At 36.6% G+C, this 23,923-nt stretch overlaps 1 protein-coding gene across 2 annotated transcripts in view; it reads left to right on the top strand.

Annotated features, from left to right (window-relative positions):
• LOC136851622 (photoreceptor-specific nuclear receptor-like) overlaps positions 1-23,923 on the top strand; it is a 67,804-nt gene that overhangs the window by 43,776 nt on the left and 105 nt on the right. For both annotated transcript variants that reach the window (XM_067126009.1, XM_067126008.1), the window contains exons 3-10: positions 738-862; positions 1,926-2,041; positions 9,131-9,862; positions 14,612-14,934; positions 16,179-16,272; positions 19,590-19,745; positions 20,899-20,969; positions 21,503-23,923. The exon at positions 21,503-23,923 is cut by the window's right edge and continues 105 nt beyond it. In XM_067126009.1, coding sequence (XP_066982110.1) covers positions 738-862; positions 1,926-2,041; positions 9,131-9,862; positions 14,612-14,934; positions 16,179-16,272; positions 19,590-19,745; positions 20,899-20,969; positions 21,503-21,679 — 1,794 coding nt within the window. In that variant the 3' untranslated portion in view covers positions 21,680-23,923. The remainder of the gene's footprint in view (positions 1-737; positions 863-1,925; positions 2,042-9,130; positions 9,863-14,611; positions 14,935-16,178; positions 16,273-19,589; positions 19,746-20,898; positions 20,970-21,502) is intronic.

Raw genomic sequence — 23,923 nt, 5'->3', positions numbered from 1 at the left:
GAGTAGATACAATTACAATAGTTAACGTGGTGAGAATATCGAACCAAACTTGCAATATATTACTAATGGTCTTCTTGACTCTTCCATCGGAAGTGGTTGGAAGTTTTAAAACAGTCTTCGACAATGTTGATGACCTCGGGCAAGATAATGAAGCAAACATATCTAGGGGCCGAAGTCAATGCCACAACTTAGAATGAAATTAGTGCCCTAGTGTCCATTTTAAAGTGAATTTCAGTTGCATCACAGTCAAATGGGTCTGCATGCTAGCAAAAAAAAAAAAAGACCTAAATGTAAACAAACAAAAATCTTATTTGAAAAATTTACGTTAGGCAGACAAAAACTATGATGTAACATCATCCTTGAATTGAATGGTCCCATCTGCACTTTGTCTTTGATACGCGAACAGATTTAAGCACCGATATAACAAAATATACGCATATGCGTACTAACACACCCATATATATACAGTATATATATACACATATATGCATATGTATAAGTATTTATATACACTTACATTTATATATGTGTATGTATATACGGGTGTGTGTGTGTGTGTGTGTTGTGAATGTATGCATTTGCGAAGAGAGTGAGAGGAGGAGAAGCGTACTAACATCATAAGTTGCGCGCTCACCATGAGCAGTAATGCTCGATGCATCCATAGTAATAGACAGAGATAAATAGATAGGTGGACATAAATACCCACCCACTAATAATGTCCTTCCGACCACGACCAGATGGAGCGGGGTGAAGCTTCGTGTCGCGTGTGCGGGGACAAAGCCTCCGGGAAGCATTATGGCGTCCCATCCTGCGACGGTTGCAGAGGATTCTTCAAGAGGTCGATCCGCCGCTACAGAAATAAGTAAGTCTCACCTCCTCTCTTTCATGCGCCCGTGAACTGGAAAGCCATTCGGTAACACCGTTTGGGCTAGCTTGTCATTATGGGACAAAATACCTGTTCCTTGTTAAGTAAGATAGTTATCGTAATGGGTACGTTATTTATCGTACACGTTTCCAACAACCGCGTCTTCTTAGCCTTCTGTGTCCTGCAAAGCCACGTTTTCTAGTAATTATTAAAATAGTATGTCGATGTTCGGGTTCATGTGCCTTTTGTATCTACTGTTGACTTTTCAGTCGTTACTCTGAATATGAAGGTTTGATTTTATGTGAACTTTTACATTTTATTCCAAAGCTTCATTTATAGAACATACAGACACATAAAAATTTTTTTATCTTAGTGCATAGATGAGGCAAGTTTCACCTACGTGGGTTTATCGTTTAGTTTTGAGTTTGACTCTTCTTCATATCCTGAATATTGTTCAGCAGAAATCTAATCGAGCTTCAAAATCTGATAGACCTTGTGCAAATTTACCGTTAGAACTTTTCTTTAAGACTGTTTTAAGATGCTATGACCTTGAAAAAAGTTTGGCAAAATATGTAGATTCGATAAGTAGTCCTATATCGAATTATGGGTTTGGGATACAAGTCTAAATGATGATTAGAATGAGTTTTTACCTGATTTCAGTTCATTGCCTTTTCGTGTCATAATTCTATATGTCTGTAATTATTATATCAAGGGTAACCTGAGATAACAATAAAAATATAACGGATAATTTAACGATGATTCAGACAAGGAATATGAAACATCGATAAGAATACCGAATGTAATAGACATTTAAGTTGCATAGCAATAACAACAAGTGATTTTCCCTGAATTTAGGGTAAATAATGTATTTTATTTCTAACGTCAGTGGATCTCTAAATGTTTAGTGTAGCTCAATAAATCAATGACACAAATGAATTTTAGTTCTGATTGCCTTAGGGTGATTCATTGATGGGATCAAAACTTTTCACCAGAGTAACACCTGAATCGTCATCCCGTTCGTTTTACGAAAGCATTGATATCATTCTCAACACTTTCCCAGGACTCTAGACTACGTCTGTAAAGAGGCTGGAAGCTGCGTTGTTGACGTCACGCGAAGGAACCAGTGCCAAGCCTGCAGATTCAAGAAGTGCCTCGATGTCAACATGAAGAAGGATGGTGAGTTCTTTACCCCTGGCACCTGTTAGTTCTCTATTCGAGTAACCCCCGTAGTAGGGGGGTTAGCACCGCTAGTGCACCTCATGCGGTGCACTGTAGGCATTACTTAATTAAGGTTATTTCCAACGTCTCTTCGGCCCCTGGCTACAACCGGTTTCATTCCTTTTACTGTAACTTCTTTCATAGTCTCTCTTCCATCTTACTTTCCAACCTTTCTTAACAATTGATTCATAGTGCAACTGCGAGGATTACCTCTTGTTACAGCTTTCAAGTCATTTTACTGTCAATTTCCGTTTCAACTCTGATTGACCTCATAGGCCCCAGCTCTTGGCCTTTGGCCTAAATTTCATATTCTATTCTATTCTACTATTCGATTAACAGATCTTTCTAGCTTGGAAGCAGTCGGCCATTTATAGTTGAATTGGTTATTTCATTTTAAATGTTGACATCTTGTTTAAGGGTGAGCAAGTTATCTGATTATTCTTCATTTTGATCCTAAAATGAAAAATCTCGTGTCCTTTTGGACAAAACTAAATAATTCAGAGAAAATAACTCCATCCAGATCATGTAAAGGATAAGTTTTATTACGATTATTTTCTTTCTTGAGGTTCTGTTAACACATACATACATACATACATATATACATACATATATATATATATATATATATATATATATATATATATATATATATATATATATATATATATATATATATATACCTTTCCTACCTTTACCCTCTTTTGGAGGAGCTGGAGTGGCACCAGATGGGTATAGACTTCCAGATCTCAACAAGTCTCCAGGAATGGGGTTACTAGTCTCATGCCTTTTCTTACCCCAGCTGAAGCTGGAGCCCATTCGCAGCTGACCGACAGCTGGGCGGCAAGCTGTGATCAAACCGTAGACCTTGCAAATTCAAGCCCTGTGTTCTGCCACAGAGCCACCTTTATGTCTTTTCCCACGTGGTTGATAGCCCAAACTTTCTCTACCACGATTGCAGCCCACCGCAGTCAACTAGGTACTAATCATGTAAGCCATCATCTTCCCTGCCATCATCTTCGGGCAGACGAGGCTAGAAACCACTTTTGTGTGTTGGCATAAATCGCTGCACTTACTGTGAATTGTGGTTTTCAGAGATGTCCTTATGTTTTGCAATATCGACTGTGAAGTAGTTTCTTCAGTTATTCGTCCTTCCATGAAATCAAACCGTACAACATTATACATAATTTAGGAGTTATATCTGAAAAAAAGTATTAAGAGAATTATAGAAATCATAGAAAAAATACTAAAAACTGAGCCAGAACTATACATATTCCCGAAGTCTTCAAACATAATAATTGATATATTGGTACAAAATTATTGGTTCGTCATTTGTTAATTAAATGATTTAGAACATCAGAAAATGCAGTGACAAGAATTTAGCATACCTAGGTAAGCTATTATGCTTATTTGTACCACAGGAGCTTGCTCCGACATTCGCAATCATAGCACAATCAGCGAATTCAGTTGCATGCAAATGAAGTAAATTTTTTCTTCTTCTTTTTCATTGACGACTGTAAGGCGTACTTATCGTCATTAAATTGTAACCCAAGTCAGTATTTTTTTTTATTTGTGTTAGTTTCCGGTCCTTAGAATATCTAAAACTAACACGAAAGTAAAAAGTAAAAACGACACCGGAACATGCATGCAAAATACTAGGTCCCAGTTATTAAACTGAGCTTGTTATACCTCATATATAGTGAAAACAGAACTTGAAAAAAAGAAAGAGAGAGAGAGAGAGAGAGAGAGAGAGAGAGAGAGAGAGAGAGGGGTGGGGAGTGTTATTGGGGGGCTGGCAAAAAGACAGACAGACAATATATTTTCCGTTGCGAATGAGTTCCCTTTCCTCACGGAGAAAATTTTCTGCTGGGATTGAGTAAAGATTATTTACCAGCGAAAATAAGTTATCTTCTAACACCAAGCTCGAGAGAGAGAGAGAGAGAGAGAGAGAGAGAGAGAGAGAGAGAGAGACTTTCTTAGTTAAAGCCCGGAAACTCCAAATGTAACCAAAAGCAAGTGTCCCTGCAAGAAATCTTCTTGCAAAGTAAGACAAAGATGTTTGGGGTTTGGGGATGAGAAGGAGGGTGAGCGAAGGAGTTAGAGTTTTCTAGATCATTAGAGAGTTGAAAAGAGAACCATATGCAATAGTTCCCAGACTCAAGAGGAAGGGACCGAGTGAAGGAGAGGGAGGAAAGGGAGAGGGGAGGAGAGAGGGAAGGGAGAGGGACTGAGGACGCGGCCAGGGTGCTTGGGTGTACTGACAAAGGGGGTCATTCTGACTTGACATGATGGATCCATTCTCTTTGCATATTTAAGTTGACACAACTTTACCTCTCTCGGGGGACGCTAACAGCCAAGAGTTTTTTTCCGTCCTATTTTTATTCATCAAAATGGTTCGTTTTTGATAACTCGATAGAGTAGATTTTCAGTTATTGGTTTGTTTAATAAAGGTTTCCTTTCGAATTTCTTAGTAGTGTAGTTTTCCAGTTGTAGCTTTGTTTATTAAATGCCTTGTTCATGTACAGGCTTGTTTTTGTAACATGTTACTGGTAATTTACAATATGGTTCGATTCTAGTATCCTAAAAGTACAATTAAATGGTTATTGCTTTGTTTATCAAACGTTGCGTTTTAACTTCCTGGTCTAGTTAACCCTTATTGAATGATTTCGTTATTTATGCAGATGGTCACTTCTGTATCCATTTATTGTCTTCTTTATCACATACATTAGAGTTCGATTTCATAATCGTGTAAGTATCCATTTTATGTGTTTATGATAAAAAAATCAAAAAGCTCGTATACATTTCCTAACTGTTACGTTATTGCCTTGGTGCTTTATCTATCAGTCGGTTCACTTTAATTTTCGAATAGTCTCTTAATCACTGCTCTGTATATATCATATATCGAAGCCTTCGTTATCAATATCTTGATTATTTTGTGACTTGGATATTGCTTTTTTTTTCTTACCAGACGCGGGTGTTTTATTTTTTGAGCTACAGCTTGTCTTTAAAAACGTTTATTTTTATGTTTAGCAGATAAGTTATCCATTCATTTGGGTCTCTGATTCTAGCCAAACCTCCCCACTGATTTTATCTTCGATAAATGATTTTGTCTCGCCTGATAATAAGATATCTCTAGATGGGATGGAATAGTGTTGCCCGCGATATTGAAAGAACACCAACTGCTCATCATAGGAAGAAGAATTGAGATAGAATTCATATCATGAACAATTAAGAACAATAAGTTTTGTAATGAAAATACATGTTGAGTTGAAATGGAACTATCATTGTGTATATGTACAGTATATCACAGTATATCATATATATATATATATATATATATATATATATATATATATATATATATATATATATATATATATATATATATATATACATATATACACATACATACACATACACACACATATACATTAAATATATAAAAAATATATATACATACACAAACACACACACGTACACACACACACACATATATATATATGTGTGTATGTATGTTTGTATAATGACATCTAAGCCACATGAAGCAAATGTTTGAAACCGCAACAAATTCTATTCTAAATCGACCCTGGATGACATCGGGACCGATCTAGAAAAAATTGAAAGCGAACAAACTAGAAAATAAAAAGCCTCTGTCAAAGCGACGGGAAGCTAAGCTGAGAGAGGCGATAACGAAATAAAAGGAGGAGCGAAGAGCTAAGAAGTGAGAGAAAGCGGGGAAGGCGGAGAGGGGAACTGAAGAGAGCGACATAAAAGGTGCATTAGTGACTTGTGTGTGTTTTGGACGGTCCTCCTGTTGTGGAGTGTTTGTGTGTGTGTGTGTGTTTGTGTGCGTGCGCGCGTACACGTGCGTAGGCTTCCACATCAGGTGCATGTGTATATGAGTGTTTGTTTTGATGTCTTTGCATGGAATGTCCACCTCTCTAATAGTTATACAGGTTAGGTTAGGTGTATAGCCACTTTTTTTCCTCTGGACATCGTGTGATACGTAAGTTTATAGACCAAAGGAAATACAGAACCGTGCAATAAACGCATAACTTGTATTTCATAATATCCTAGGTCTTTGTTTCCACTAAAATCCTTTGAAAATAATGTTAGGAAATGGAATGGGGACTTTCTCCCTTCGTACGCTGTGCGTTGTAACCACTGCCTCACGACGAAGAATAATAACTAATCTTGGCATGCGAAAAAAAAGGACAAGCAGAAGTATGTTATTATGACTCATTAGAAATATCTGAAGTATTATTAGTTATCACTTCAGAAATCCAAACGCTTTAAATAGTACGGAAGAATACTAAGAGCGAAAATGGTTATTCATTAGTATCTCCGCATCAGAATGACATTCAACTAATAACTACCTTTATTGTCAAAATGCCTTAAAGCATTTACAAATGTTATCAGACGATTTGTTTATCACATCCTTTTCCACTCCTGTTGACTTTCGGATTTCAGCGTTTAAATGAACTATTTTAACACGAGATTTGTTGCTTTGACGAGATTCAGGAGTTATCTGCTGAGGAGTTGTAAAAAAAAATAGCCTTTGCAAGAGTCTTTTGCTACTCTGCGAATAAGTGATACCGAAGGAGAGAAAAGAAAAAGGAAAGTACGATAGAAAAGCGAATGTCATTAACTGTAGGGATAATCAGCGATGGAACATACATTATTAAATGAAGACCATTCACCTTTGTTTTAGGGATTTACTGTATTTAAATTTATAAAAATCACAGGTGAATACGCACAATGTGTGTGTGTGTGTGTGCGTACATTTCAAAATTTAAGATAAGAAAAGCCCCTTAATAATCCGCAATTGTCATTAACACAATCTCATTGGCCATTACTTCATCATACGTAGAATGTGACAACCTTTATTAGGCAAAATTAGTTTGTCTGTCATGATACTTTTCTGCAGACTTGAATTAAGAGCGCAACATTCTTGGCAAACTTTCCGATATTTTTTTATTTTAGTTTAGTGCACCGATAATGATGATGGCGATTTCATTTTAGGTCCTGTTTTTTTTAACGGTAAATTATTGGGCTTTTCTTGAGTACCTACCCACACAAGCGCACACACTTCTCTGCCATTTTTCTTGGTAATTAAACGTCGACCTCTACGATTCGTCGTTTCCTAGGACTTGTAACCACTGTTTCTTTGCCTCCTATCCTCTAATACGCTGCCCTCCACACAATCTCTTTCCTCGCCTTTTTGGCTGGGCCATTTTTCCCCTGTTCTTGTGGTATCTACAGACTCGAATTCTTGCAACTTTTGCGTATTCCGATATATTGCCCAAGCTTGTGATTCTTCATTTCTCTCTCTTTTTGGCTGTTGGTCTATCAATTTTTTCTTTCACCTTCGGAACAAGATCAAGACTTGTGTAAACCGTTACTTGTAAATCTATTTACTCACATCACACACACACACACACACACACACACACACACATCAATCGACTAACACCTCTCCGACCTACACAGTCTCCACCTGCGCCACTTGTTTCACGTATCCCAGTCCCCAGATATGAAAAACTGATTACCTTCTGTACGGCTGATCTTGACTGTGTCTGACTGTGGACTGTCTTCCCCAGACTTTACTTTCTTTTACTTGCATTTACTCTAGGCCACCTCCTTTCAATACTATCTGGCTATACCTGAGTTCTCTTTCGGTGTCCTTGTGGATTTTGTTTTCAAGACCAAATCATACGAATAAAGTTCCTCCAGCTCGCTTAGATCATCCTTCAGTATCACTGATAGTTCTGGACTCATTGCCGAACCATGTTGTGGTCTCATTTCTTCTCCTAGACATTCAGTGTTATCTTGTGATATTCTAAATCTAGTATTTGGTTTCTTGTACAAGCCATGACTAAGCTTTATTTACTGCAAATGAACTTGTTGACTTTCATATACATAACACAGATTCACACACACGCACATACACATAAATAGAGACATACACAAATACACACACACACACACACACACACATATATATATATATATATATATATATATATATATATATATATATATATATATATATATATATATATATACGTATTTTATTACGAACAAAAAATCACTTGCAAGCTTTTACTAACGTACAGAATCCTAGTAAATGAAGTATCTCATTGTTCTCTTAGTAATACAAGTGGGCTTTTCAGTATTTCTCCTGGAATTACTATGAACAATGCAACATAACTGCTAGAATGTTTTTTTGGTAATAATTCAGATTATCAGAATAGAGGAATTCCCATATGCATTTAAGGCAGTATTTACTATCATTAATAGGAACTCTAATAAGGCTGGATGGAAGAATTAGTTGTTAACAGATATATTTGATCTTATTTAATAAGTTACAGTTCCTTAGAAGCTTGATGTTATCAAGACATGAATTTTGGGTTGCGTTTTGGATAGTCATGTACAACATGTTTAATGTAAATGCCATTTTGCAATCTCTGCACCCAGGATTCTGTCAGATACACATAATATTTGTACTCCATAAACCGTCATAAAATGCAGGATGAGATTTAATCACTCTTAATGGACTGTCATAATGTTGTTAACAAAGATCCTCATTGTTCAGCAGATTAAGTAATCTCATTATTTCTGGAGTGTGTGTTCAGTGTTCAAGAATTAATTCATTAACGAACCATCATGTTTTTTAAACAACTGAACCTCTCGATTTGAGCAGCTACTGACGAGGTAATGAATTAATTATAGTACTTAAGGTATTCAGCTGATTTTTTCCATGTTGTTTAGGTGTTAGTGGCCACACTTTGGAGAATGTGAATGCTTCAGATGTTTGTCATTAAAGTCACGCACTTTCGCAAGTCTAGTTTATAGGAAATACGCCACCATTTTCACGATTAAAATCATTAGTCGGCAATCAGGTAGTAAGTTCTATAAATATTAAGATGTATCCTCCTAACTTTTGGAAATTTAGTGTAAGAAATTGCAGCGTGTTTCTTATAGAATAAATGTCATCACTATATGAGCAAGGAAGTTTTCATTGATAATTTCTTTCTTCCGCCCAAAAAGCTGTCCAGCACGAGAGAGCTCCAAGATCCTGCCAGAAACGACCGATGTTTGCTCCAGATGTCCCCGTGACGGCAGGATTTCCACCTGTGTCTGTTGGAGGCGGTGCTGGCCTTCCCCCCTTACCCCCTTATTATCCGGCTCTGTTGCCTCCTATGCCCTTCAAACCCCCTTTCTTGCCAATTACCCCTTCCATGGCTCCCCTGACTTTGCATTTCAGCCATAACTCAGCTTTCAAACCCAACTTAGCCGCCTTGGGACCTGACCTTCGTCGACCTCTCTCAGACGCATCACCGCCTATCGATCTTAAGCCTCAGCTAACAGAACGTCCCGAGCACAAATTTCTCGTCGGGAGTAACATCGAATACAAACCGCCAATCATGGAGAGGTTGAATTTAAAGCCACCAGTCGCAGAGAGGATAGAGCTCAAGTCACCAACGGTCGAAGTGCGCCAGCCAGTCAGCGACGTCAGCGAGGTTTGCCGAATAGCCAATGGGAGATCAGCATTCAGCCCCCCTCGCCGGCCGTCGACTTCCCCGCCACAAGCTTTGGGTGAATCTGAAGTCTCAAGCTCCGACGTTGTTAGAAATGCTGATATCACACCAGCCGTAACCGAGCCTCCCCAACCCCCAAATAACATCAGGTGTAACAACAATAACAATAACAACAGCGACAGCATAAACAACAACAACATAGGCTTCTTTTTCACTCGCGATCTCCACAATAAATTAAATGGTGAGTATGTTCTTCTGCTATTACTTTAAGAAGTCTGTATTCCTCCTTGATTTGGTGAAAGGAAATGAATGATGTGTACCTTACCATTTGCATTTAGTCAGCGGTATCTAATAGCTTCATATCAAAACGATGCGTAAATATAAGCATGTAAATAAAACAATGCTTTCATCGAAGGCCGATTATTCTGCTTTAAATTAAGAATTAAGAAGCGAATTTTTGGTTACTTTTTAACAATGTAAAGTTATTTCACTTGCTTGTAAAAGAATGAATGATCTAAGTTGCCGACAGTGACTGCATTTCTCTGCGCCTCTCGTTTATGACAAAAGAAGGTCTTCGTCTCGGATGTGTACATCTGATATGTTTGTTTTAATCATTTTTGCCATGCAAAGACAATTACCGAAACAGGAGTAACCAGCTTTCTTAGCTAATCTACATTTTGCTAATGAAGTATGAAGATTTTCGTTCCTCATTTTAAATGAAGCAGACCTTATAGGAATGATAACATTTTAACCGTGTGAATAAGCTTAGTTAATCCCATTTAATAAGGTCTCGTATGTCTGTAGATCGTTTTCCCAGTAACCATTAAACGAGATTAACTTAGAAAGTAGCCATTCTACTTAAGATTTTATAGGATTTATTACATGGAAAATTAATTTTCTTCGGTAAACAGTTTGCTCTAATATTTATTGGGATATTTAAGTCTTATTATCTTTTCAAAGAGAAATATTTCTTCTTGCTTTGCCCCTTTCGTTAAAAGCGCTTACCGAGTTATCCTATTTTACTCAAAATTAACAAGCAACTGGCTGGGCGCTAGTCTTTGATGCAATTCAGCGCTATTTCGAGCATGAAAGTGATATCTGTATGGACATTCAGTAGTTTACAGCAAAGTGAACTGTCCGTGAAAAATCGATAATAAAGCAAATGACGTTATCTTAACTTAGCGCTGATTTAACTTCAATATATCAGCGTCAGTGTCACCGTCTTGAAGAGAGTTGGGAGTCTGCCGTTATAGCCTTAGCGATGCGCTGTTGTCATCCGATACAGCCGCTCAGAAATTTTGGCACCGGTGCCAGAATAAGCAGTGGGCTGGTCAACGGCGTTACGTTCGCTAAATATGAAAAATTCCTCCTGTTGTAGTTAATTTTTTGTTCAGTGAAAGAAGTAAAATTCATGACGAGTTCCATCTATGCACTGAGCGGTAGCTGATGCATGATAAGGAAGACTTTGGCATCGGCAGGGTAAATATCACGATAACTGAGCTGACGCTGTAATCGAAGTAATTTCAGATGCATTTAAGCCACTCTCTTTCATATAACAAAATACTTTAATAACTGAACGATAGCATTGCGGTAAGTTAGAATAATTAATTAATTATATATGTACATGTATGTATACATATATATGTATATATATAATGTACTGTATATACATACATACATATATATATATATATACATGTTATACATATACATATCTATTATATATATATATATATATATATATATATATATATATATATATATATATATATATATATATATATATATATATTGTATATATATATTGTACGTGGAAAGAGAATTGATTTTCTGAATAACACTGTATATCTATTCGTTTAACTTAGCGCGTTTGTACATGTATTTGTGTACTGGAAAATACTGCGTAGGCCTACCAACAATAGCTCATATATTTTAGAGAAGACAACATCCATAGCGTAATGAAAGTATTCAGTTACTTCTCGTAGAATTATTATTATTATTATTATTATTATTATTATTATTATTATTATTATTATTATTGATAATAATAATCAAAGTAACTCAGATCAGTAGATTTTGAAAGAAAATGGCATCAGGGAAAATAAAGGAATAATATTACACACAGAAAAATCGGAATTACTGTAGCGAAAACCCATATAAAGAAATATAGTAGCGAAAGCACAACTCAAGTGTTGAAATGAATCTGTCAGAAATTCGAAGATGCTGCGTAGAACTGACACTTTTGTGGAATATTCATAGCTATGTCACGAGCTCTTTTGGGCCAAGTTTTATTTGCTCTCTCTCTCTCTCTCTCTCTCTCTCTCTCTCTCTCTCTCTCTCTCTCTCTCTCTCTCTCTCGTTGAAATTCACGTAATTGAATTTTATCAGCTAGTACATCACAAAGTAAACTTAGGTACAGTGTTATTTGTATGTAGGTTGTTTCGATCCGTTCCCTTTGTTTTTCGTCCCTTCTGTACACATCGAATAATCAATAATTATTCCCTTTATCTGTCTTTATGTGTACGCAAAAACACACATGCACACACATGTATATACGTGTGTGTATATGAATATATATATTTATATATATATACGTATATATAAGGATCTACATTTGATGGCATTCCATTATTATTTTTTAATTCTCCTTAATCTCAAAAAGACCTTAACAGTCCATTCTTATTATTACGTTAATAATACACTGATCCATTCATTTGATAATTTGACCAAAATACGATAGGAAATATACATTAAGATTGCAATAAGGAAAACGTTACCGACGAAGATAATTTGCAAATACGTACCTGAAGTTTCACTTCCGTCGTTATAGAGAATCACAAACATAACATTTAGAGATGTATAGGTTTCAGGAATTGCCTTGTTTGGTTTTGACGGCGATTTTGTGAACTACGGGAACATTTTCGTCAACATTATAGTTACTGCAGAGGTCCTTGTGGCTATCAGAAATAAAGATTGAGTTGAATTCTTTTCTGTTCCGCGCGATACTAGGAGCAAATCATTTTAACATCTCTTAAAGTCATAATGAGTGATATGCATCGAATCATAAAAGTTTATGCGTACTATAGACGTAAAAGTTAAACAGCTGTTTCTTCCAGCGTCTCATGTAGCCTACAAAACTAATTGAATTATTGTCGTTCCTTCAAGGAAATCGTGATTGTTGCTCTAATTTATCTTTTGATAGTTAAAAACGCTGGATTATATTAATAGACAATTATTGGTGGAGCTGACAAGGGATAAAGTGATCCGAAAAAACTTGTAGATGCCAACAGAATTCTTGATCAGGTAATGATGAGACATTTAAATCCGATTTACTGTGAGTGAGTATAAAGAAAGAGCGAATTTCACGCAGTGTGTAACTATTATTGATGCTATAAATTTCATATAAAAACAGCTATTTCTGTATATCAGTTTTTATCTTACATCGATTTTACATTAGTCTTCATCTTTCTAAAACTGAAGCAACCAACAGATTCACCATTAACGCTCTGTTTTAATTTGTGTAGAGAAGGAGCGGTAGCAATGATAAGAGGATAAAACTACCATTAACAACCGCAATAATAATAATAATAATAATAATAATAATAATAATAATAATAATAATCTATTATTAAGAACGGCAGCATCGGTGAAATTGATTTTATACAAGATCTTTTCAATTCTTCTTACTGTTCTCTTTTCTTCAAGGCTGATATCTGCTAAGAGCGCAGATGTACATAATCTGGATGAAGATGAAAGTCAATAATAACAATAATATCATTCGGTGATGTCTAATAAATTTTTACGAAACAGTGAGTGAATTATATCAAATTGTCTCCGGCGCGTATTTTCCAGTGATTCATCATTTATTTATATATGTGATTATCCACGCAACTCCTCGTTACAACAGCCGTCTGTGAGCAATTATTAGTGAAGTCGTCTTATTTACTATCTTTGTTTTTCTTTATGATGCCTTCCCGTCTTCAAAAGCGTCAGCCTATATAGGTGTATGTTTGCGTTTTCGTTAGTTTATTGTGGAGGTGATAATTATCAGAAATTCCTTACACTGTGCAGTCCTTTAATTAACATCGGTGTCAGTGACCATAGAAGTCATGACGACTGATAACTTAAGATCATTCATTCATCCATCAGGTGAAGATTCATCAAAAATTCACATTCATTGCGCAAATAGTTGATTTTTTTTTTCTGTAAGAGCTATCAGGTGATTGCATACCATCTAAGAAGATTCATTGGTTAGTCTATGCTAGATTTTTCTTCAGGGAAGATAACAAAATATGCCTCTTGGTTTTATATTCAAGATTCTTAGAAGAGTGGATCTATATGGCAGTGAATTGTTCTATACGCCGAATGCGATACGATGCCATGATTGATTTCTCAGATTTCTACTGAAGCAAAACCAAAATTAAGTTAAGGAAGGCACGAAACTGAAACTTAACCATTGCTAGTTAGTGTTGGGTGATTCACGCTTGCCAAAGATTTCTATTTCTCCTGCTGTTATTTTGCCAAAAGGAGTCTAGTTTGACGTACAAGTACTGTAACCGGGAATTAGGCTGCTTTATTGAGCGTTATAATATCTTCGATAATTTTAAGGTATTATGTTTATTTACAATTTGATTTTTATTTTTAACATCTACTTATTCACACAGAGCAATAGAGGCTTATTCACACACAGAAATATATCTTGAATTCTCCATCCAGTCCTCTATAAAGAGCCGTTCTGATAAGAACCACGGAACCCCCTTTAATATGAAATACGTTATATAAGAGAACTGTATTAACTGAATATAATGTATGATATAAAATATAATGTATGATAAATTATATGAATGTGTTTGTGTCTAGTGTTTTAATCTGTATGCATGCAAAATATGCTACGTAATTAGCTGTATGTGTGTGTATAGATGCAGCGTCCATGTATTATTAAAATATTGATATGATTATTTATTGATTTGATTATTTTCGCGATGTGCAGCGTCATACAAGCCCTGCTCTCCACCGATGGCCACAACCAACACGCCCAGCCCATCTCCCACGAGCACAGCAACATCTACGACCACACCAACGCCCACAGCGACGCCCACAGCCATTCCAGATAGCCCCCCGATACATACGCAACAAACCCCCCACGTCACGGCGCCCCACACGACCACTACCACCACCGCCGCATCGGCGCCACCCATCACGGTCGACGCAGGCGCCCTGGTCATCTCGCCCTCGGACAGCGTCTACGAAAATGCCGCCAAGCTCCTGTTCTTGGGCGTGAAATGGGCGCGTTCCATTCCCAGTTTCATGCAGGTGAGGATTAGGTTTCAAGTGGTGCGGCCGCCGACCGAACAGAGCGACCGCTCTTTGGAAAGGCGGCCGCGGAAGGGGCCGTTCGCCAATCGAACTCTCATTTCGGTTCTCTGGTCGCTTTGTGCCACTTCCTTGCTCGCTTGACTCACTTCTCCTCTTGCAGCTCATTTTTCCTTTGTTTCGTCAGTCTGTCGTTCTTGCTCCGTATGACTAATATAACTTGCTACTCCATATTATTATGTTGCAGTTTATTTTTAAGTCATTCAAGTCCCCTTATTAGATTATTATTTTTATGGTCACCGACTTTCCTCACGGAACTCGACGTCTCCACCTCCCGCTCTCCTTCTCATCTTTATCCTCCATATACTGTTAATAAGAGCTTTCTTGCTTCGGCTTCTCCTTTACTATTTCCTGTTGTGCAGTTTCGTCGTCACGTGGCTCATTTAGAATAGCTAATATAACCTGCTACTCCATATTATATGTTGCAGTTTATTTTTAAGTCGTTCAAGTCCCCTTATTCAAATTTAAATTCAAGTAATAAAACGCGGCCTCTACTCATCATTGAATATTTATTTACAACTTTACAAATTGTCTCTTCTCGTAACAAGTAATGAATGGATAATCAGCTCCATTTAATGGTATTATGCTCGTTTGAATTACAGCTATCCATATATATATATATTGCATATGTATCTATATATATATATATATATATATATATATATATATATATATATATATATATATATATATATATATATATATTATATATATATACGTGTTATGTGTGTGTGTTTGTGTGTGTATGTAAAGTGTAATTGTGGGTGTATAAACAGTTGAGAGTTATTATAAAATCTCCCTAACAGATTGATTGCAGGTAAATATGCTGAAAGTGCTGCTTTTTCTCTCCCTTTATTGTCTTTTTTAATTTCCGCTATTACATACATTATGTCATCTCTTCCCAATTTTTTTCCATTTGCTTAATAATGATTAATTTCAATGGAAGCATTCAGTTTTTTATTTTGTGTCATATGTTAGGTTCCCAGTCATAGAAAACGATAACTTATTACAAACGAGTCCTCAGACTTTATTTATACAACCTGCAAAAAGAAAATCTTGTGTCCATTTAAAATGCCTGATAGAGTATCAGCTCTTTCCCGGTGGAGATAACGCTAATGTTATATATCCTACAGTAGCTTCATGTCATGACCCACGTTCCTTCACTCCTTCGTTCTTCTTCGCAGCTTCCCTTCAGAGACCAAGCCATCCTGCTGGAGGAATCCTGGAGCGAGCTTTTCGTTGTGGCCGCCGCCCAGTGGTCGCTTCCCCTTGATGAAGGTGAGTTCAAGTTCTTTGATGGGATGGTTTAATTAACTTTTCAAGACGCATCTAGCAGAATTTTTCTTGGCATTTCTGTGCTAGTGTTAGCGGGGATTGATTCTCCGAAATATTCCAAACCGAGGCTGATTTCTGTATAGGTAAAGGCTGGGGTCCCTTCATAGATACTGACATTTTTTAGTATGTTACTCTTCGTTCGGTTCGTTTACCTGTTTGTGTATATGTTAAGTAGGTTTAAGCAAAGCAGGTATTTGTAGATTTTTAAGGAAATTTGACCAAAGGTTGGGCGTTTGACTGGCAAGAGGTGATTACATTTTGGAATGGACTGGAATGTAACTTTTGAGGAAAAGGGACCTTTTGGTGGGTGGATTACTCAGCCATGGTTGAGAGTTGCGTCTCCGACAGCTCTTGTTACATTTGGCTCCCTTATTCGCGTCAGTGGTCAGTACATTATTCATATATTCTTATCTTTAATCTGCACAAACACATACATACGCAAGCAAACACATGCACACATACACACACACACACACATACATATATATATATATACATGTATGTATGTATGTATGTACGTATGTATGTATGTATGTATGTATGTATGTATGTATGTATGTATGTATGTATGCGTTGAGGCATATTGACTAGTACTGTAACGCGAATAAACGCATGATACAGGCATATCAAGTACATTTACACTCATTTTAAGCGCTTGGTTTCATTATCGGCTGAATTTTCTGTTTGTCTGTGCAAGGAACATTTCGTAAAGGAAAAGAAGCTATACATAATTTTCATATCAAAACGTAAAGAAAGACAATTAAACAAGGATAGAATACAGTCAGGTGAAAATATAAGTGAAATAAGTAAAACTGAGGCCTCTGTAATTATGGCAGAAAAGTCATATATTCTTCTCTCAGCCATTAAGAGGAATTACAAATGATTAACTCGAGAAAAATGACTCTGCGAGCTCTTGGATTGGTCGTTCCGTCTCCACCAATTAGGAGCCAGCAAGAAACATCTCAACCAATCAGCAACGAGAGTGCCACTTTAATATTCCATAAATCAATAGATTCCTACAACATTGTCCCCTCAACCTCCCTCGTACCCTCTGGTTTTTCTCTCCCTCTTCTGAGTTCTCCTCTCTCTCTCTCTCTCTCTCTCTCTCTCTCTCTCTCTCTCTCTCTCTCTCTATATATATATATATATATATATATATATATATATATATATATATATATATATATATATATATATATATACATATGTACTTACATACATATGTACACTAACACACACACACATTATATATATATATATATATATATATATATATATATATATATATATATATATATATATATATATATATATATATTTATATATATATTTATATATGTTTATACATAAATATTATCCGTAAATAATTGGCGCCACCATATGAAAAAGAAAGAAACAGCGTGACAATCTGTGCTGACTGGGAAAGAATGAATTGGTGATTTTGCAGATGACGTGTATACACGACTGCTGACGGAGACACGCACGACGCATATATCAGCGAGCTTGCGGCGAGGTGCCCTCGTACACTGGAATGCGTAAACACAGATAGCTGAAGTTTCGATATGCAGTACGTTTCGTAAATGACTAAAGAAATTCTAAAATTTTAAAGTGCCAAGGACCGAGGTCTTTGGAGCGAGAGGGTCAAAGAGTACTGCACTAAGGAAGAGAAGTACAGCAAGTGACACAAGTAGATGCATGTTAGCAGGTATAAATCGCGAGCATACCATGCACTGTAATTCTCGATGGAGACATGATTGTACTCTTAAAGATAATACTAGGAGTAAAAGGATATAAAGCATTTAGGATCACCGTTTATTTCACTTTTAAGAAAACCCAATCCGTACAACTTGATAATATGAAGATGACTGTGTCTAAGCAAATTTCTAAGGATGCAAGATAACTTTTCAGTTGAACTACATACTGTAACTGATATTCCTATTTAAAAAGAGTTTATTAAATAACATCTTAAATAAAAATAAGTATTTTCGGCAGTAAATGCTGCTGAATATATAGCGGTACCCTTTTCCAGAAACACGAGATGTGCTCTCAAGAATTTCTGATACTTTAACCCATTAAATATGAGCGAACGAAAAGAAGTTTAAAATCTGTGTCATAAAGTCCTCTCTGGGCAAATTGTAATGAAGTAAACAGTGATGAACGACATTTTGGAGGACAAGTAACGAAAGATAAGATAAAAAAGTTATTTTTGCAAAAGCAAGTTCTTTCAGACAGTATCCGTGTATTAACACCATTTTATCGAGATAAATTTATTTGTTATGTTTGTAGTCCTTTGTGCTAGCCTGCGGAAAATATCGCCTGTAATTCTGTATTTCTGTAAATATGATGATCGTACTCATTATAAAAGATCGGCCTTTAAACTACCTTTGTTTTTTAATAAACGGTGATTATCATTAAAAATAGTAAGAAGATTCTTTATTATCAAACGAACAGAGTTGAAGAGATCATAATGTTTACACTAGTGTATGTTTTGTGTGCGCGTGTGTGAGAGGAGAAAGAGGAAGATATATACGTTCCTTAGACCTACAAGATGGAAAATTGTGTGACCAAATGCCATGGGGAAATTTTTATATGGCATGACTCTCCATTACCTAAGTGTATTGGAAGCCTGAAGTACTGGCCATACTAAAAACACCATAAAAACGTTTCTCAGAGCTGTTCTTCAACCATGTTAGTGATACTTGATTAATCTTCGCTGCTTTTTGCATCGTTAGGTTGTTCAGACTTAAATTTAATTTGCTTTGAATTATCGCGCTATGCCAGCTGGCAATGTAATTTCATTCAATCGCCTCACAATTAGTCACAGAAAACGGAAGGCGGATGATGATTATTCAAATGAAACGTCTATTAGAATGATAATATTATTGAACTCATTAATTCCAATTTTCATTATCCAGCCATATCTCTTCAGCATTTTGTAGTGTTTGATAATGATGGTATTTGTTGTGTCCTGTATTTTAACTCTATACCGAAACTGACATAATTGAATTCGAAATGGATTTCTATATTCACTGAACATTCGGGAAGATTTCGAATTCGATTTGCCTGTCATCTTTACCTCTGGGATTGTAAGCTTACTTTCAAACAATCCCATCTATATAATACGACTTAATTTTTTAAACATTGTAATTATCACAGTTAGAAGGTCCTCGTTCTATTTTTCGTCCGTAGCTTTTGCCTGTTGCGAACGCCGAGTTTTCACTAGCGCAGCATTTCATTACTTCATTGATGTGAATTTTCAGTGTCACTGGTTCGAGACGCTGGCGTCAATGGGGAGCAAGAGGCAGCGCTGGGTCGAGAGATCGAGGCCATGAAAGACGTCATCACGAGACTGCACGCTCTCAGGGTCGATCACACGGAGTACGCCTGCCTCAAGGCGCTGATTCTCTTCCGACCAGGTGAGACTCGGTTGGTTCCTGGTTCCTAAGCGCACACTCCACGAACACAATTGCGGGTACACTGAACTACTTTTTACAATTTTAATCGACTTTATTTTTACGATTTTACAGTACTTCAGAATGTTTATTTTAGTTCTCGTCTGTTACCCTTTTCTGCAACAATAACCCAGAAAAATTAGAGATGTTTCTAAACTAGATATTACAAAATTATTGTCAATGAATTTCTACTTTACTTTTAACCTCCCCCTTTCATTTCTTTTTCTTTTTAACCGAGGCAGAGCCATGCTATTAGCTTTGACATCCATCGCTTTCCAGGTTAACAACATTCTTAATTTTCAGGGCTAGCCCTATATATTCCCCCTGTTAGGGCATTTCAGGGTCTCTAAACTTACCTCCTGCCACATTTACTCTATGCACTTCTCTTTGGCTCTCAGAGTCGACCAGACGGTGCTGACTTACCTCCTGCCACATTTACTCTATACTGTACTCTTCTTCTTCTTCTTCTTCTTCTTCTTCTTCTTCTTCTTCTTCTTCTTCTTCTTCTTCTTCTTCTTCTGTTTAGGTGATTTGATCAAGCTCTTGGAGTCGATCATAAATTGCTGATTTTCCTCCGACCTGGTGAGACTTACCTGCTACGGGGGATAGCGTGATTCGTTTCTACCCCAGTTTTTCCCTTTACCAGTTACTACTGATACTTAATAGATAATCGTAGATTTCCTGCCTCTCAGTTATGTTTGGGTAGGATCTTGAATGAAGTTTTCTTTCTATATTTATTTTTTAATTTTCCTTTCTTTTGATTTATGTCAATGTTCAATTCTATCTGTTGCTATTTGTTATATATTCGGTTTTACTCTTTTAATTAATAACGGCGTCAATAACCTAGGTATTGTGACGCCAGTTTTAGTAGCTATAATCGATCAGTCAATCAATTTTCATCTTTTATCACATAACATTTCACTTAGGGGTAATTTTATAAGCAAGAATCCAATGAAAAGATGCTGTCATCTGGATTCTTTCGATAAATATTCGTTTATGGAGGCATTTAGACGTTTTTCGCTTGCGCATTCATACATTAATTTTTTTTTATTTTTTTTTTTGGGGGGGAGACACCCAAGGAGACAAGTATTTATTTTGACTCTTTCTCATTCCCCAGAAGCTAGAGGTTTGCGGGACGGTTATGGAGTCGAAGTCCTTCAGGATCAGACGCAGCTGATGTTGCACGAGGTGAGAGCAACGTAGGAATTACTCATTGCACAAATGTGTGTATATATATATATACAGTATGTATGTATGCATATATATATATATATATATATATATATATATATATATATATATATATATATATATATATATGTATATATGTAATGTAATATATACATATATATATACATGTATATATATATATATATATATATATATATATATATATATATATATATATATATATATAATGTATATATATATATGCATATGGAAATTTCGCAACAAGACTTAATTGCTTTCAACAACAATATCCCGTTAGTCTTGTCGGAAATCTTGCTGATTCCCATTTTTTCAGTTCCAGCATATAAGAAATTCTTAAAACATAATTCATTTGTCTGATTAAACATCGTCTCGTTTTTTACGTAGTTTACAATGCCTATTCCCTGTTTCTTATACAATGCGGTGATATGAAGTTTGTAACACACGCAGTGTCTCCCCCCTTTTCAACTTTTCATTTTTGTTTTCCCTCTCTCTCTCTCCCTCTCTCTTAGTACCTGGCAAGCAAAGTCTGTGGCGCTGGCGGTCGTGTCAGAGCTGGGAAACTTCTGCTGCTCTTGCCTGCCTTGGGACACATCTCGGCCACCGCCGTCCAGGAGATCTTCTTCAAAAGGACCGTAGGAAACACTCCCATCGAGAGAGTCTTGTGCGACATGTTCAAATCTAGCTGAGATTCGGCCATCGAATTCATCAGATCCAGATTCCTTTTCAGAATGTAGTGAGGGAAATGGTCAAGGTGAAGTTTATTACAAGAATTACAAAGTTTTGTACAGCCAAAAGGTTTTATCAAATGCCATGAAGAAGGCGACGACGACGAAGAAGAAGAAGAAGAAGATAAAGAAGATGAAGAAGAACGCATGGCGAACGTGTTCTTGCTACGAACCTAGGAATTCAAATCAACTGGCCATGAACCGGACTGAATAAAACCCTCGGATGAAATGCTGTGTTGAGTTAGCACTTGCAAGTGTGGATAAAAGTATCCCATGTCTATGAAAAATGACAATTTTTGCAAACAGAGTGACATGAAAAATGAACGAATTTTTGACAGGGAACATGAGTTGGCTTACTAGCATATTTTAGCTCATGTGCTGTTGAAATATTTACTTTGAAGTGTAAATACTTGAGTATCTGTGTGTGCAGACGTATTATGTCTGCAGCCATTCAAGAATAAGAAATAATAAATGGAGGTTAGCTGTTTCTTGTTTTTCAGGAGACAATATGGAATGAAGAAAATGAATGAATGCCATCATTGCTTTATTGAATAAACGAATATCGTTGCTGGAAATATGGTTCATCTATCTTCCACGATTCACTGTTATTTTCAAGACTTTCTTGAAAGCGGACTCTGGTCATCCCATTCTCCCCCTAAAACTGTGTCTCCAGGATTGTAAATATTTCCTTGTACTTCTCTTGGACAGACAATGATGGGTTTTTCTAATCGGTGTTATTTAGCCACTTCCAAGGGGAGGGGCCAGGGCCTTCATATCCAATGGCAATATCTTTCTTTATCTTCCTCTGGTGGTGGCTGTTTCTTAAAGATAGAATGTGACTCAGTGATTGTAAGTGCATATGAATGATATATGAAATGACTATAATGTTCATGAGGCAACTTTACGTCCACCATTTAGTGTCCATTGTGTTATTTAATGCTTCAGTTTCTGACCTGAAAATAGTATTAAAATTTAAGCGTTATTGATTCATCCATTCTGTCTAACAAGTTTCTGTTTTATGGAAATAAACAAATAAATGTCTCTTGTTAAAGATTCCAGGAATTTTGTGCATTGTCTGTGATCGTTATAAGAAAAAAGGTTTGCAATATATCCAAATGAGTCCTGACCGGTGTTGTAGATATTCCATGGTTTCTCAAGTCTTTGCTATGGAGTGTCTCCTTTGGAATGGAAAACATAATATGTTAGTTATCCTTGCTCGGAGATGTTTATTTAAATCATGTATATAATTCAAAAAACGTGCGAATTCACACGAAAGGAAATGTCCATCTGTTCTTGAATTTATAAAAACCCGAAGCACTGAGCTTACTGCATAAGTGTTTCTAAAACGTGCAAGCCTTTGCCTGTGCTTTACTTTTCTTTGATTTTGATAAAACTTGGAAGTTACCTGGGGGTTGGGGGTCACTTTCCCCAAAACGTTTTTACTTTAACCGAAACGCCAGTATCTTACGATTTTCAGTGAAAATTATAATGGCCAGAAGTTTCAGGAAAGAAAAATGGAGAAGCTTCGTAAAAGAAAGGACAGAGCGTATAGACCGCTTCACCTTCGTGAGAGGTCAAGATGGAAAAACGAAGTGTTGAAGATGCGCATCGACAAAGATCGCTAGGAATTACGGTCATTCCGACAACTTTCGAAGTTCCCGAGGCTACGCGCTCGAACGAAGTTCAGGTATGCGTATGGATGGCATGCATTACAACGCAACCACTCGTCTTGTGTATGCTGTGAAGACAGTACTCACAAGGAGTGCATATATTATGTAACATGGAGAATGTACAGATCTCTGGTCACCCTCAAGTGTAAATACTTTTTCTTCTTTACCGAGGATGACATCTGAATCCTCCTTCTGCGCCTTGTAGAGGACATCATCCTAGACTTTTGAGGATCGTTCGCCCGATGTTATATCAAATGTTATATCAAAGTTAGTCGACGGATCTAAATGTTGAGTGTTACCATGAAGTACAATACGGTTTTCTAGTCAGTTGTTTTCATTTTTGTTTAAGTGTGTCATATACCTAAAACATGGATGGAACTGTCGGGGCGCACATGAATAATGATGATAGAAATCATATGACTGATTTTACGACAGTCTTTAGCAGCGGTCTCCGGAATGCTGCAGTGTCATGTTCGCCAAAGTTTTGTTTTCCTTTATAACTGTAAAGTTATCCTCTCTGCCATTTTATATTTGT

The sequence above is a fragment of the Macrobrachium rosenbergii genome, chromosome 23 (assembly GCF_040412425.1).
Source record: "Macrobrachium rosenbergii isolate ZJJX-2024 chromosome 23, ASM4041242v1, whole genome shotgun sequence".
NCBI lineage: Eukaryota > Metazoa > Arthropoda > Malacostraca > Decapoda > Palaemonidae > Macrobrachium > Macrobrachium rosenbergii.
This window is presented reverse-complemented; position numbering and strand designations above follow the sequence as displayed.